The sequence below is a fragment of the Apaloderma vittatum genome, unplaced genomic scaffold, assembly GCF_000703405.1.
Source record: "Apaloderma vittatum isolate BGI_N311 unplaced genomic scaffold, ASM70340v1 scaffold8066, whole genome shotgun sequence".
Taxonomy (NCBI): Eukaryota; Metazoa; Chordata; class Aves; order Trogoniformes; family Trogonidae; genus Apaloderma; species Apaloderma vittatum.
In genome coordinates this window covers 1,180-16,047 of record NW_009719933.1, presented here as the reverse complement: position 1 = coordinate 16,047, position 14,868 = coordinate 1,180, and the positions used below count along the sequence as shown (strand labels likewise).

Here is a 14,868-nt window from a genome sequence, read left to right as displayed (position 1 = left end):
GGGGGGGGAAGCACCGAGCAGCGAGGGGCCGGAGGGTGGAATAAAGTTGTTACCGCGTTCGGCTTTATTTCAATAATGCTAAAGATGTACGAAACGTTATTTCCTCCGCCCTCGGCACCCGTCCATAAAAGAAGGCAAGTAAAGATACAGGCCCCTGCCCGGGCAGTGCCTGCACCCCCCGCACTGCTCCGAGCCCATGCTCAGCTCCCTGGGGCAAGGCACAGAAACACCGCAAGAGTCAAATAGGGGGTATTCACATTCTCCAACCACCACCAGCACCAGTCCAACAGCTTAGTTTTTCCAACATTTTTTCCCTCAACAGAAAACCTTCAGCAGCGAGGGAAACAAAAATTGTTGGAAATCAAGAAATACTCCATTCAGCTGCACCTCAGTCTTCCAAGAACAAGGATGTTATTCACAGAAATGCTGCTATAAGTTGCTCTGCTGATGAAAGTTAGACCTTGGCACTAAAGCACACTAAGTTCAAGTCTGGTAAGCTTTAAGATTTAGGTAAGTCTTCCACAAAATTGCCCCTTGGTTCCTCTGAGAGAAAAGGCAGCCAAGGAAATATGCTCACAGGGCACACACCACAGCAACAGCTTCAGAAGTTCCAAAACTGATAAAGAGATTAGCTGCTAAGATTATATTCTGTTCATGGTATATTTTGGAAGAAGTAACTGCAGTAGAAGTATAATAAAACAACAATATGACAATTTTCACAATTTTAGCTTGAGAAAAAACAAAGCTGTAATTATTAGCGCATCATTTCCTTTTCTTTCATGTCAGTTACAATGAGCAATTATGATCCTTGATCTTAAATCCTCCATCATAAAATTCAGCATCTCAATCTCGTCTAAATCTATCGCAATGCATTTCTCATTCTTAAAATATGGAAATAACTATACATTAAAAATAAAAGCATCATAATTATATACATAACAGCATATTCCAACAAATACAAATACAAGACTTCTAATCAATTTATTTAGACACATTTTTGTGTTTTCCTCTGTCACTTTTGACAGATGGTTGAAAGAACATAAGCTGTCCTGCATTCCATTTTCATAATTGTACAGTAAGCCACAGCAGAATACAAGCTGGAGAAAAGTTTAGTCAGCATTTTCCATTAATTGATAGTGACAATACCATTTTGATTCACTTGTGCTATGCTTATGTACACTAAGCCTCCCTGGGAGAGGGCTGCGAGTGAAGTGTAAGTTACTAGTATGAGCGAATAGCAGGTGGGACAGTTGAGCAGTCTTCCTCATTCAAAGTTCTGTCGATCACAGGTCTGTACTTCAAGGTAACCTAAAGTAAAAGGGAACAAAGAACTTTAAGATAAACAAGACAGCCTAGCTAACAGGAATGACCAAATGACACAGATAACTGAATGACTTCATTGACATTAAGCTAATTTCTCCATTATTCTTTTCCTTCCATAGAAAATGAGTAACTTACAAGGAATGTTTAAATTCCACCAAGTTACCACTGACAATTCTCTAAAAACAAAGCCTGACCAGAAATGGTATCAGAAGACTACTACTATATAAAGGCCTTTTTGGACAAAAGTTTTGGCCAAGATTGCTAGTTCCTAGTTCTTTAGGATAGCAAAGTCTTGGAGACAGACAACCCAATAGATCAGTCAGGAGACAGAACTGTGTCACTATCTTTCCATCCTCAGCAGCTATTCAGAAGTGAAGGGTTCTCACTTGTCCTCAAATTAGATTCAAGGATGCTGGAATTGAGGAAGAGGAAATGAAAAGGATTCAGAGAAGGGGATACAAAAAACAACACTCAATACAGAGTCAGGTTTCAGTTCTGTCTTTGAAATACTGTAAAAACTTTATGCTAAGCATCAACAAGGTTTTGCCACCGTCAGAGGGAAAGAAAAAAAGCTTTTGAATTAGCCTCATAAAAGGGGAAAAACAATTCCAGCTCAAATTGCAAAGTCACTTCCCAAAAATCAACAGTAACTTCTACCAGTTATGCCTCCTGTTCAACAACAGAATAAATGTTCAAATGTTTGTTTTCTCTAAGTACACTAAACTTTATCAGGTATCTTGGACAATGACAATCATTTGCAGTATTATCATATCTAGAGCTGTCTGTGAGAGCTGCTGCCTGTTTACAGTGAGAAAGGCCCTCAAACATCAACATACCTTCCCAGATGGGACATCCACATATGAAAGGGTGTGCTTTCTCCAGTGCTCTTTAAATGGCTTCCGCTGTTGGCCTTGGAGTGGCTTGGAATAGTCAAACTCATCTACTCGTAACTAAGGAGAAAATTAGGTTAGTACAGACCAAAAATCACACCTGCAAATCCCTTTACAACCACATGATTAAGCTGCACTCCAACTATAACTGTAACACAACGTATCTTCTAATAGCCAGCCAGCTTTTTTTTTTTTTTTGACACTGCCCACATCAAATTTTAAATAATGAGGCTTAACAAAGGCTTTAAGGTAATGTGCCTTGCACAGGACAGTTATTCTGCTTGGAGTTCTGTTTATGCATTCATGACATTATTATTACTGTAGCCCTTGTTTAAACCTCTCTATCATCCAGATGCACATATGGAATAACTTTTCTATCATTACCCAACGCTGCACCTATTTTATATGTAACAAATAAGAACAGATAGAGCAGATGGGACCCCAAACAAAAACTACAGTAATCTTAACATACGACTCTGAACACTGTACTTTTAAGCAATCACAACTTTTAAATAATCTAGCAGACGACACATAACAAGGAAATTCAATCCTACATCCAGGTCACAGAAAATAATTGTACCTTATAGTCCTCTCTGGCATGAGCACCCCGGGACTCTTTGCGAGCCTCAGCACCATAAATGGTCTGTAGAGCACAAAGCATCAGGTTTTGCAGTTCAAGGGTCTCTACCAAGTCAGTGTTCCACACAATACCTGGTAAAATATTAAAAGGATATGGAAGATGTTCTACTATTTATCTATTTACTTCTGTCCTGTTGCTGATACTTAGAATTGAACTAGCCAACGCTCTACTCGCTGCAGTCATAGCACTCTGCAATACTGAATTACTCACTGTTGCCTGCTAGGCTCAGTAATGACTGCTACACCCTAACAATCATAATGGATCTTTAGAAAATTCAGTAGTTCTACAAGGTGTCCCTGCTGCGTGTGTACTACTGAGACAAAATTACACCATAGATTCTTGCCTGCTTTATACCATACCTACAACTCAGTTCGCACACCTTTGCTTCATATCACAAGATGCGGCTAGACAATAGCTCTTCAAGTAGATCCCTAGCAGGGATTTCCCTTCCCTCCCAGCCTCAGAGAGAGGACAAAAGCCAGACAAACAAACAAAACCCAAAAACCCAAACAGCCACCAATGCTGCTAGATATACATACTTCTTAATTTAAATATCTCCCGGGTGGACTCACACTCACTTACATGAACACATCTTTATTTTGACCCCTACATCCTAAGCTACTACAGTGCTTTCCTTGATGCCTGGGGAGAGCTGTCCAAGAAAGCCAGTTCTACTTTCAGCGTTAGGATACACATCCAGTAGCAGTAGTTGGAGAGAAATACACAATGTGAGTGAACAAAAGGTACATGAACGTTTGTTCTTAATTAACTAATTAAGTTCTAAGATAAACTGCAACACACAGCAGTATCTGTATGCAGCACTACCTGCTCAGCTGATGAATGAAAACTGAGGGTGCAGCCTCAATAGTCTTGCTACCTTTTCACAACCCCTTGCCTTTTTCAGAAGATATTTACAAAGTTCATTGTAGTAGCTGAACAACTTCACATCATGTTCTGAGAAAACTGCAGTTAGTACCTTACACAGTTAAATCTGATTTCAGTCTCTGGCTTCTTTGAAAGTGTATACAACCAGAAAAAGATCACTACAATCAAGTACGTCACTGATTACCACGCTTAGCAAGTAGGGCTCTACAAAATATTTTGGAATAGTCAAAACGGTCAAAGTCTTTAGCCAAAGTTTCAAGCAACACATAGTATTTAAACAAATAAAAACAACCAAACAAACAAAATCCCACATAACACGTTTCCCAGACAGTATTCTGGCCAAAGCGTAGTCTCTGCTCTCAAGTTACCTCTGTCAAATGTCTTTAGATGAGCCAGATCACCATAAATTTGGCTAAGTTTCTCACAGCCTTCTTGGAGTACAGAACCAGTACGAAATACAGCAGCATGGGTTTGCATTGCCTGCAAGACAGTAAAACAAAATCAGTTTTAAATGCTGTGTATGCATAATATCCCACATAACTACATCAAGCTCTGTTGAAACTAATGAAGTTGTTTTGACTTCAAGCATGTCTGCAGTCTGAAGAAAACCCATTCTTCTTTGCACTCCAAACAGAGGAAACTCCACTCTATAACATAGTGGTAAACTATCCAAGAGGAATAACCATGAAGAGAAGAAGAAACTAACAAAACTGATGTTGCTTTTGCTAGGCACAATCTTCTCACACTGCTTTTTATTTCTGCAAAGCAGATCCTGAATAATACTTCACAAAGTGATTGAACCTTCATCGCTTGCGGTTTCTCCCACCTTACACTTCAGAGCTTCACCAGGCTTACCTTCTGCATGTTAAGTCGCACTTCTGAAGTTCTTATGGATCCATTAGCAAATCTTAATTTGTCAAGATTAGCAACTGACTCTTCACCAGCATTTGGTTTAATGGAAGGAACTGTCTCTCCTATCAAGAAAGTTTCAGTAAGTTTAGTAGGGTGGGCCTGGTTTTGGTTCTGGCAGTTTCATAGACAAACAACTACTACAAGTCAGATTTGACTAAAGCAAGATCCGTTTTCTTCCTCTAAGGTGCAGGTTAACTACTATTTCCCTGAACTCCCACCAATAGTATCCACATACATGTAAAAATAGAGGTCTCTGTAATACACGAATCATATTCTTTCCTGTGACAATTAGTGGAGCTATTAATTCCTTAAAAACAGCACTTGACGCAAATTATTCTTAACTATGGAATAAGCTTGTGGCACCTTAACGTACTCTCCTATACTTTCCTTGTATTCTCATCCCCAAACCTCCCAACCTCTCTTGAATCTGTTAAAAGACAAGGGGCCAGTCACCAAGCTTAGCAGTTACACAAGCTCTGCATCCCATCTGCTACTGGGTAACAAACCAAACATGGCATCTTACCAGGACACTTCATCTCACATGCAACTTTGCATTCAGACTAATAAAAAAACCATCCTGCAACTTCAAACTCAAAAAAGCCACAGAAAGATCCATATAAATGTTTGTACAAAGGCAGAGCCAACAAGCACTGCTAGATCTAAGCTTATTCTATCAGGAACCATCATCACTTTGTGCATTTTGCACACTCAGACTGAAAAATCTTATCAAAGTGGACATTAAGCAAGGAGAAAACAGATGACTATTACAGGACTTCAGCTGCTCTGGCAATATAATTGCCCCTTACAGTATTTGGGTTTTGTTTGTTTGTTTTCTTAGCTAACTGTTGCTGAACAGATTATCTAAAAATAATATTCACCGGTGGTAATCCACATACAGGGAAGGGGATGTTAGAATTTTTAGTATCTATCTTTTATCACTTGCATAGGCAGTCCACCTTATTAATCAACAAGATGGCACTTTTGCATATTGGAATTTGCTGCCAAGTGTAAGACAGACTAATCTTCATGTAGAAAATGCAGTGCAGGATGTATACAAGTCAGTACTCATATTTAATACCCTGCTTCGCTAATTTGTGAAAAATCTCAACTGGTTTTGGCAGTAGCATTGACCCAATTCTAGTTTTAGAAAGATCAACTCACAAAGCAGATGTTCAAGTCAAACATTTGCATCACAAAGAACATGCCTATTAAAAAGCACAAGCACCATTTTCTGCCTTTTCTAACCAATAAGAGTCTATGCCTAGCACTCTGCATTTGAATTATGTAGCAACAACTCTTCGTTGGGCAGAAACGTAACCATAAAGGCAAACATCTCTTAAAAAAAGACAAAACATGGAACTTACCAGGCTTGCATGTCTCCGCAATAGTAAGGGCACAAGCACGACCAAAGACCACCAAATCCAGAAGTGAGTTTGCTCCAAGTCGGTTTGCACCATGGACAGATGCCGAGGCTGCTTCCCCACAAGCATATAAACCAGGTACCACTTTGTCCTCACCGTTCACATGTGTGATCACCTGGCATTTCAGACAACCAATTCATACTCATTTCTTAAACAGTTGGTAACCGTGCAAATCAACTTGCTTCCAAAGGCCATGTGCATGTAAGGATGAAGTATAGGAACCTATAGCTTTCTCCAACTCTAAAACCATAAATACCTTAGTTCAACTGGGGAAGCAGTAATATTACATAAATAAAAATGGTACTAAAATTTTAGATTTCTTTAGTTATGCTCGTGAAACAGAACCATATACTCATCACAATTCCGCAGCAAGTCAGAAAGGCACAGGAAGAAAATCTGATCTGCACATACTTGTAAGGCAAAATTTTACACTAAAAATTATCAAGAAAACTGTTACCGGAACACAAAAATTCAGCTGACACTATCACATTGACTTCTAACTAGTATGAGCTGAAGGAATCTGCTTAAGTGTAGAGATTACATGAGGTACAGCAAATTAATACACATTATCTGCAGTTATAGACTGTAATAGAACTCTAGTTTGATCCCTGTTCAACTATATATTATCAATGTGAAAAATAAGAGAATCGTCAGATGTGACAGTAACTTGATTTTAGATGTTTCTTGGAACTTTCATCTCCATAAGGGCTTGAACGTGGCTCTCAAATTACTTAAAAAAACAAACTAGGTCTGTGTTTTAAGTACTCTGACGTGATTATTTAGAATCTTATCATTAAGCTAATGTTATTCAGCATCCTTACATTTATGAAAAAAATTGTTAATGCTTTTGTATTTGGAAAATCATTTCCTATCATCACACTGGGGGAAAAAAATAATCTTAAAACTGATCTATTACTTACCTGTCCTTTGTAGTTAGTAGGAATACCTCCCATATTATAATGCACAGTAGGCAGAACAGGAATAGGCTCTTTAGTGACATCAACTCCAGCAAATATCATAGCTGTTTCTGAAATTCCTGGGAGACGGGTTGCTAGCTGCTGTGGTGGCAAGTGGTGCAACTGCAAGTACACATGGTCTTTTTCAGGACCACAACCTCTACCAAAAAAAAAACCAAAAAACCCAAACAAGTCAACGTTGGAACACATAACAGGAATTCTGCTAATACCAGCAATACTTCTAATCCGATTTATTTGTGAAAAAAAATTATTTTTTTTTAAAGTTACCTGAAAAAATTAGTATCTAGCATATCTGAAAAGACTGTTGAACCTGGCAAAATCTGTGGAGTTTTCACCTCCCAGCTTTATTTTCATAGTAATTCAAAGCATGTTGATAATATGATCATATACATTAAACTTGTTTGAGCAACTGTCTCTAGATGCACCAAATTCAACCAGGATATTCCTAACATCTCCTGTTCCCTTGTAGTATCATTAGGAATTACCAAGCAAAATATTTTTGCCCTGCATACAGTGTTCAATTAACAGTTATTACAGCTTGCTCTGGTGAATTATCAGGTTTATCAAATGAATTATTGTACCACATATAGTCTAGTATGATTAAGTATTCATTCTGCAACTTTCTTAGAATATTTAACTAACCTTCCTTCACGGATTTCTATGGTCATAGAACGAGATACTACATCCCTGGAAGCCAGATCCTTTGCAACAGGTGCATATCTCTCCATAAATCTTTCCCCTTGACTGTTAATTAGAATACCTCCCTCTCCACGACATCCTTCTGTTATAAGGCAGCCAGCTCCATAGATACCTGTCAAGACAGAAAACCACCATCAAATAAGATACTCTCTTTACAGCTTCACAATCAGAACTAAATAAATGAGGTCTTCTTTAAATACTACACAGACACTGAATTTTATTCCCCCCTAATCACAGCACTAGTAACTGTTCCCCAAGAAAGATCAGGAACAAGTACTGTTATACCTTTTAAACACTCTTCCTGGAAGGTGAGCAAGTTAATTCAAAACACTCATGGTATCTAAAATATTAGAAGAGATCTGCACCCAACAATATATAAGGAAACTTATAAAGATTTTGTAGACCTTCAGTAATTACTTCGTTCAAGATTTTAAAGTAAAACAGTTGTTAATTATCTCAAGGTCCGTTTGCTCATCTTTCTTCCGTCCCCTCCTGTGCTAAGGCAGTACAGGATGGCTTCAAATTGTGTGGAACAGGAAAGCCTACTCAGTTAAGTCTTCTTTCCCTTTAGAGAAGGAAGGCCTACCTGTTAGCCTTCAGCACTGGACATGATAGAAAACAAAAATGCTAACCAACTTATGCACTTGATAATTGTGTTAAAAGCAATGAAATTATCAGACAAGCAATGAAGCTTTGACTAGAGAAACCTTAGCGAAGTCAAATGATTATTGGATCTCTATAACAAGAGTAACATTGTAAAATTGAGTGAAGTGAAAAATAAAAATCACCACTTATCACAAGTTGCAACTGAACATTTATTTAGCTACAACCAAAAAAGCAGATCTTTTCTTTTTGGTCCATGATCATTGTTATCCACAGTTTAAATACTGATTCTGTGCTATAAAACTACAGTCCTAAATATATTCCTTTACTTCAACTACCCAACTTCCACAAAAGATTCTAGTACATAGCTCTCGCAACATTTGCATCTACTCCATCACTCCTGTACCCAATATCCAAGTCTTCAATATTTTTAAGATATGAAGAAATATAAGTTTAAGAAGTGAAATAGTTTCAACTTGAAATTCTTAAAACCTGTTAGCATGGTAAAGATAGCACCTTAAAATATTGAACACTGGCCTTTAAATTTGAACAGCCAAGGCTTGTCTCTGACATTCTAAGTCTTACTCTCAGATTTACATTCCACAGCAGCTGAAGACAAGTTTGAACACCTGCCGCAAACAACTAACAAAGCGCTGCAGAAAATCACAAACTGACTTGAGCACACTTTAAAATGATGACAAAAAAAATTATGTTCCAATCATTAGAAATAATGTTGTAAGTATTATTTCATATTCTGTACCTGTAGGGTGAAACTGTACAAATTCTAAGTCCTGGCAAGGAAGACCAGCTCGTGTGACCATGGCAGTGCCATCACCCGTACTAGTATGGGCAGAGGTACAACTGAAGTAGGTGCGACCGTACCCACTAGAACACAGAAGTTAACAGAATTAGTCACTAAAAAAAAAATGACATAAAATAGTAAAAAAAAATTACCAGAACACACCACTCAGCTATGCTCTTTGCACAACAGTGGCAATCAAGCAGAGGGTTAATAAGAAAGGTGCGTAAGTTTTGCCATCGCCTGTAGGAAGTTCAAATAAAATAAAATTAGTATTGCCCTGTTATGCTCAATCATATTTGAAAAATGTCTGGTGGCAGAAGGTCCAAACAACAAACAAATTAAAAAAACAAAACAAACCATAAACCCAAAAAGCACCAACAAAAAAAACTTCCAAAGCAAGATAGTTACTATCTTGCTGTGTTAGGTAAGTACTAGAGGTCCTTCTGCCAGAAAAAGTTACTTCAGAAAGTTCCCTCAACACAATCGAATAGCACTAGGCTCCATTTGAACTATTATTAGCAGTTTTATTAAAAACAACAAACAACAATGGTTTAAATCCTCCATATGGCCCTGATTCTCCAGATTTCAAAACTTAGCTGCCCAAAATTAGGTAGTAACAGAGAATTCCTATGCCTAAAGCAAACACATTAGCTTCTGATGTTAGTGAGCACTGCAAATACTCCCAATTTCAGGAGCAAGCTCTCTAAAGAAATATAAATCTACATATTTTATGTACCTCAAAGTACTCAAGTATGGAAACAGCCTCAGCTTTAAAGCCAAATTATATGGGCAACCAAACTCAGTATTTTGCTAGGCAAAATATTTATAAACATATCTGTCATGCTGAAACAGAGGAGAAACTTTGGCTGCTTATCGCTGTTGGGTGTATACAGCATTCTAATACAGCTATACATACTTTTGCAATCATGTTAAATTATCTGCATCCAATAACTTCATCCTACAACAATTAAAACTTTAGTATCTTTATGTAATAGATTCTCCCAAATTTTGAAAAGAGAGGGTTTCCTAGAGGAATAACAGAACCCTCCAGATATATACGTACAGATAGAATTGCAACAATGTCTGATTTAAATAGCACATTTTTAAAATCTCAGAGCATCTCAATCACACATTCTGCTCTGACACATTTCACCTTTATGTCATTGTTCTAGAATTCAAAGTTAGACTTCATATTAAATTTACACTTAAATTAATAGATGCCTTCTTTCAGAGGGAATGCCTGTATTCAATTATATTGCTTTTGATCACAAAAGGAAAAAGATGAACATATAAATTACATTTTTAAAGCTGTGGCATCTCCACATTGTGGATTCAAATACATGTACAAACACACACTTTCAACTAGTAGCACGCTCAAGTTTTATGTCCTTCATTATAAATATTACGTTACCCAGTGGCAATGACAGTGTTTTTTGCTCTGAAACGATGTATAGTGCCATCTTCTATGCAAAGGGCAATAACACCACGGCATTCTCCATTTTCCATAAGTAAGTCCAAGGCAAAATATTCAACGAAGTAGCTTGTATCATATCTTAGAGACTGGAGGAAAATAAAAAAAGGAACTTTAAGAAAAATCCAGAAACCAAAGCAGCCTGTCTTCAAAACTGTGAATGTATTTGGCCTCTATTTGGACAAAATCCACCCCAACAAACTCTAAAGGAAACCAGCTTCAACACAAATCTTTATAAAAATTTGCTAACGAATCCATTCTAGCTTAAAGAGATAGAAGTAGCTACTAAGTCACTTAATTCTGAGAAGCCATAGCTAGTCAGCTATGACTTGTTATTTTCCTCCACATTTGGCAACACTTCAGTCAGCTGTGGTGCTTGTAGGAGCATGTTTTACTCAACCTCTTGCAGAGAAGTGGAATACATCCCCGGGAGCCCAGTATAACCAGCAGTGGCAGCGGGCACTGAGTCAAACATTCTTTCACGCCCTCAGGCATCAGACCAGTGTTTGCCAGCACGGAGCATTTGTACTGCAGCAGCAGATACATACCGTGTACCTGAAGGAAAGCAATTAGCTAGCTACTACGTGAATTAAAAAACATTAGCTCCTAGTAGTTAATTTCAAGTTTCAAGTAGTTCAACTACCAATTTTACATAACCAAATTTTTCAATTACAGTTTGTAGACTTGACAGGAACATATGCTGGAACACCAGTCACTTGCCATACAGCAAGCTCAGAAAGGCACAGTAGGCCTCTGTGCGTTTACACCTCCATTCCCCCTCCTCCCTGTTTGAAGAGGAGTGAAAGAAAACAGTGCCTTGTACATCTTCTCAGAGTTCCCCAATGCTGCTGCATCAGATTTTTTTGAAAAAAAGTTTTTCAGGGAAGGTTTACATAAATTCTCTTTGGATCTAGTTAACAGATTCAAACGCATTAACAATGAAGAACAACCAGAGCCCATAAAGCTAACAGGGTACAGAAAACATCTGTTCTCTTCAAGAGAGCCACTAAAACTATGATCTTTCAATTTATTCTATTTCTGCATACTCTTGACAAAAAAAATCAAGCATCACCTAGGCTACATCCTTCCACGTTGCCTCAGGAAGGAAGGAAATTCAGAATTGTTACCACTCGTTCCCCTGGATTCCTCATTCATATGTGAACAGCTACACACTTTTCGGTTTGTTTTGGGGTGTTTTTTCAGTTGGTTAGTTTTGGGTTGGTTGGGGTTTTTTTGTGATTTGGTGAGGTTTTATTGTGGTGTCATTTGTTCTTCTCCCCCAAACTCCAGATGGGAAAGTTAAAAATAATTAATCGCAAATACAAAAACCCATACCAAGCTTACGTCACAGGTGCTTACCCTGCCATACAGAGTATGTAACAGTGAGTGTCCTGTCCTGTCTGCAACACAACAGCATCTGTGAGCTTGTCCTCCTTTTCCAAACTGAAGACTCTGTCCACCAAATGCACGCTGATAGATTTTTCCTTCTTCAGTTCTGCTGAATGGCATCCCGTAATTTTCCAGCTGTTGAACCCAAATACAAGCATCAGAAACTCATGTGCATAACAATCAAACAAGTTATTTTACTGCATTCCTAGTGAGGAAACCTCTTTGGAAGCCAGCCTGTGTTATAAATACTTATGGCTGATGTGACTTCCAGTGAGTCTCACCTCTATCACTGCATGCGGGGCTTGCTCGGTCATGTAGTGTATGGCATCCTGGTCACCCAGCCAGTCAGACCCTTTCACTGTGTCGTAGAAATGCCACCTCCAGTTATCATCCTCCATGTTTCCCAGAGCAGCATTGATCCCACCCTGAAAATGAAAATCCATTTTCCTGGAATGACATTACTGAAGTACAGTTTTAGCAGGTTACAAATCACATACCATTTGTGTCTCTGTGTACAAGAAATAAAGTCAGATTTAATGTGGCTGTGAAAAAGCTGTACAATTTATTGGTTTCACAATGGCTCTTGCTCTATGTAACACATTAAATCACAAAGTTACATTGAATGCAATGAAAATACACCGAATGGAAACTAAACACATACTGCTCTGCAAAACAGTTTCAAATAAATATCCAGTATTTATAAAAGGAAGCACGGCCTTGAAACATGATGTTCACTTGCATATCAAAATCAGCTTTCTAACAGTAGGCATTTTTTTAAACATCTAATTCATTTCTCACCTGCGCAGCAACAGTATGAGACCTGGTGGGAAACAGCTTTGTAACACACGCTGTATTAAATCCAGCCTCTGACAAACCAAATGCAGCCCGCAAACCTGCTCCTCCGGCACCCACAACAACTGCATCGAATTCATGGTCTACTACTGGATACTGTGTAGAAATCTGGAAAAATAAATCAAGTTTGTTATGATCACAAATATTCTAAGCTAGGCCAAACTTAACTTCCATGAAGACACAAGCACTATAGGTTTAATGGTCCTAACAGACTCTCCCTACAAATACTACATCTGTTAGATACTCTCTTGGGTGGAAACCATCATTAAAAAAAGCAATTCATTTTAGCAACAATCTCACTACCTCCTTGAACAAAACACTCCACTGAAAGTCAAGTACGTGGTTGTTTCACATTTCTCAAGCATTACGTGTGTTATCTAACCTGTTATTTAAGACACAAAAAGTACAAACATACCGAATCAGAAACCTTTGTAGAAGCATTTTTCTTTCCATAGGCTGTGAAGTGCAAGTTGCGCGTAAGAGTCTGGCATGCTGCTGGCCACTATGGAAAGAAGTCAGAATAACTATTATGGAACAAATGTTTCCACAAGGAAGACTTTCAGCATTCTTGGCTACCCTACACTTATAACAAAATTCTACTTTGCACTGATACCACATATATGAGAATATTGTATCAACATATTTTAAAGCTACCTGCAATGAAGTTCTGGCTTTCCTATATTCCTATCCAAAAAACAAGAGAAAAGGTTTTGACTGGACAAGAGAAGAGCCTGCAAGCCACAGGATGTCACAGACTACCTTTTATTTACATCTCTAAAACTAACCAATCTCTCAGTCCTATCTGAGGCAGCACTGACAGAAGAATATGTTTGCAATTAACATAGTATTCTTACATTTTTTCCTTAAGTAAACAAAGATGGAGACAGCTTTAAGGGAACCACAGGAATTAATGGAAAATACCTCTTATGGCAAGTAATCCTTAGAATTTGAATTATTTCAGGTTGTCAAAGAGTAATGAGGATAAAAAAACTTAGGTGGAGGGAAAGCTGTTCCAGCTCATCACTGCTTCAAGTCTAGAGATATTTGTTTCTTTCATACTCTATTAATTAGTGGCCATTTTACCAAAATGAAGCACAAGGACTCAGTTTTGCCCTTCTGTAATGTTATTCCCTCCCCTCTGCCATGTTCAAAGCCAAAACAAAAACCCCAGCACCCAAATCTACCCAGTATCTAGTCTCTGCTTTAATTGGTTAAAAGAATCAGAACTTTAGTCTCCACAGTATAAATATCCAATTTCTTGAATCCAGTATTGCTTCTTTAAACCACTGAGAGAAACATACCTAACTCAACACATACAACACAACGTCATACTAGTGACATGTGCAGTGACATAAGCACTTCCCCTTTTGAAATATATCCTAAAACACACTGGAGTTACATTTGCTTTTTCCAGCAACTGTTAGATTCATGCTTCAATTACCCTATAACATGGTATCAACCAGGTCTTCTACCTTATCACTTCTAAAACGTCCATCTCTTTCCCCCTTCCCTGAAGTGATTTGCAGTGCACCTTCCTTAACCTAGTTTTATCATTTCTCAAATTAGTTTCTTCAAATCATCTTCTTGCATAACAGTGAATCTAATGTGACATATTTGCCAACACACTTCTGGTTTTTACAGCCATCTTTAAATCAGATCAGTCTTAACACCTATTAATAAAGAGTTCTTTGAGCACCCTCCTCCTGGCAGTAACTCTCCCCTTTCTGCCCTGCCGTGTTATCATGCTTTGGGGCAATTCCACACCCATTTTAGCTGCTTTATTAATCATCTTTATTAATATCTCATATACAAAATCAGATCTGCTACTTCACTGACATCCAGGTAAAACCTAAGTATCAGATGTAATTTATCTGCAAAACAGCTTTCTCAGCAATCACACCTCCAGCTAAAATGGGACATCCTCTCTGCAGCAAAACCTCTTTCTCAGGCCTGACTGCAACTGAAGTTAGACTACCAGAAATCTAACTGACATGGCAGCTACAC

General features: G+C 38.1%; 1 protein-coding gene across 1 annotated transcript; it reads right to left on the bottom strand.

Annotated features, from left to right (window-relative positions):
- Positions 1-1,045: 1,045 nt before the first annotated feature.
- SDHA (succinate dehydrogenase complex, subunit A, flavoprotein (Fp)) lies at positions 1,046-13,361 on the bottom strand. Its single transcript, XM_009870828.1, has 14 exons — positions 13,280-13,361; positions 12,811-12,972; positions 12,294-12,437; positions 11,983-12,147; positions 10,564-10,712; positions 9,111-9,235; positions 7,691-7,859; positions 6,992-7,187; positions 6,015-6,186; positions 4,594-4,712; positions 4,107-4,218; positions 2,794-2,924; positions 2,160-2,273; positions 1,046-1,308 (listed from the first exon to the last, which is right to left on the bottom strand). The coding sequence occupies exons 3-14, from the start codon at positions 12,408-12,410 to the stop codon at positions 1,222-1,224; spliced, it is 1,656 nt and encodes a 551-aa protein (XP_009869130.1). The 5' UTR covers positions 12,411-12,437; positions 12,811-12,972; positions 13,280-13,361; the 3' UTR covers positions 1,046-1,221.
- Between the last annotated feature and the right edge of the window lie 1,507 nt (positions 13,362-14,868).

What these genes read in the sequence shown, in the direction of transcription:
- SDHA (XM_009870828.1), bottom strand. Translation starts at nt 12,410, where the DNA reads ATGGAGGATGATAACTGGAGGTGGCATTTCTACGACACAGTGAAAGGG. An exon ending in TGCGGAGACATGCAAGCCTG is followed by an intron (nt 4,713 to 6,014) that starts GTAAGTTCCATG and finishes CTTTCTTGATAG; the next exon opens with GAGAGACAGTTCCTTCCATT. An exon ending in TGGATGTCCCATCTGGGAAG is followed by an intron (nt 1,309 to 2,159) that starts GTATGTTGATGT and finishes CTTTTACTTTAG; the next exon opens with GTTACCTTGAAGTACAGACC.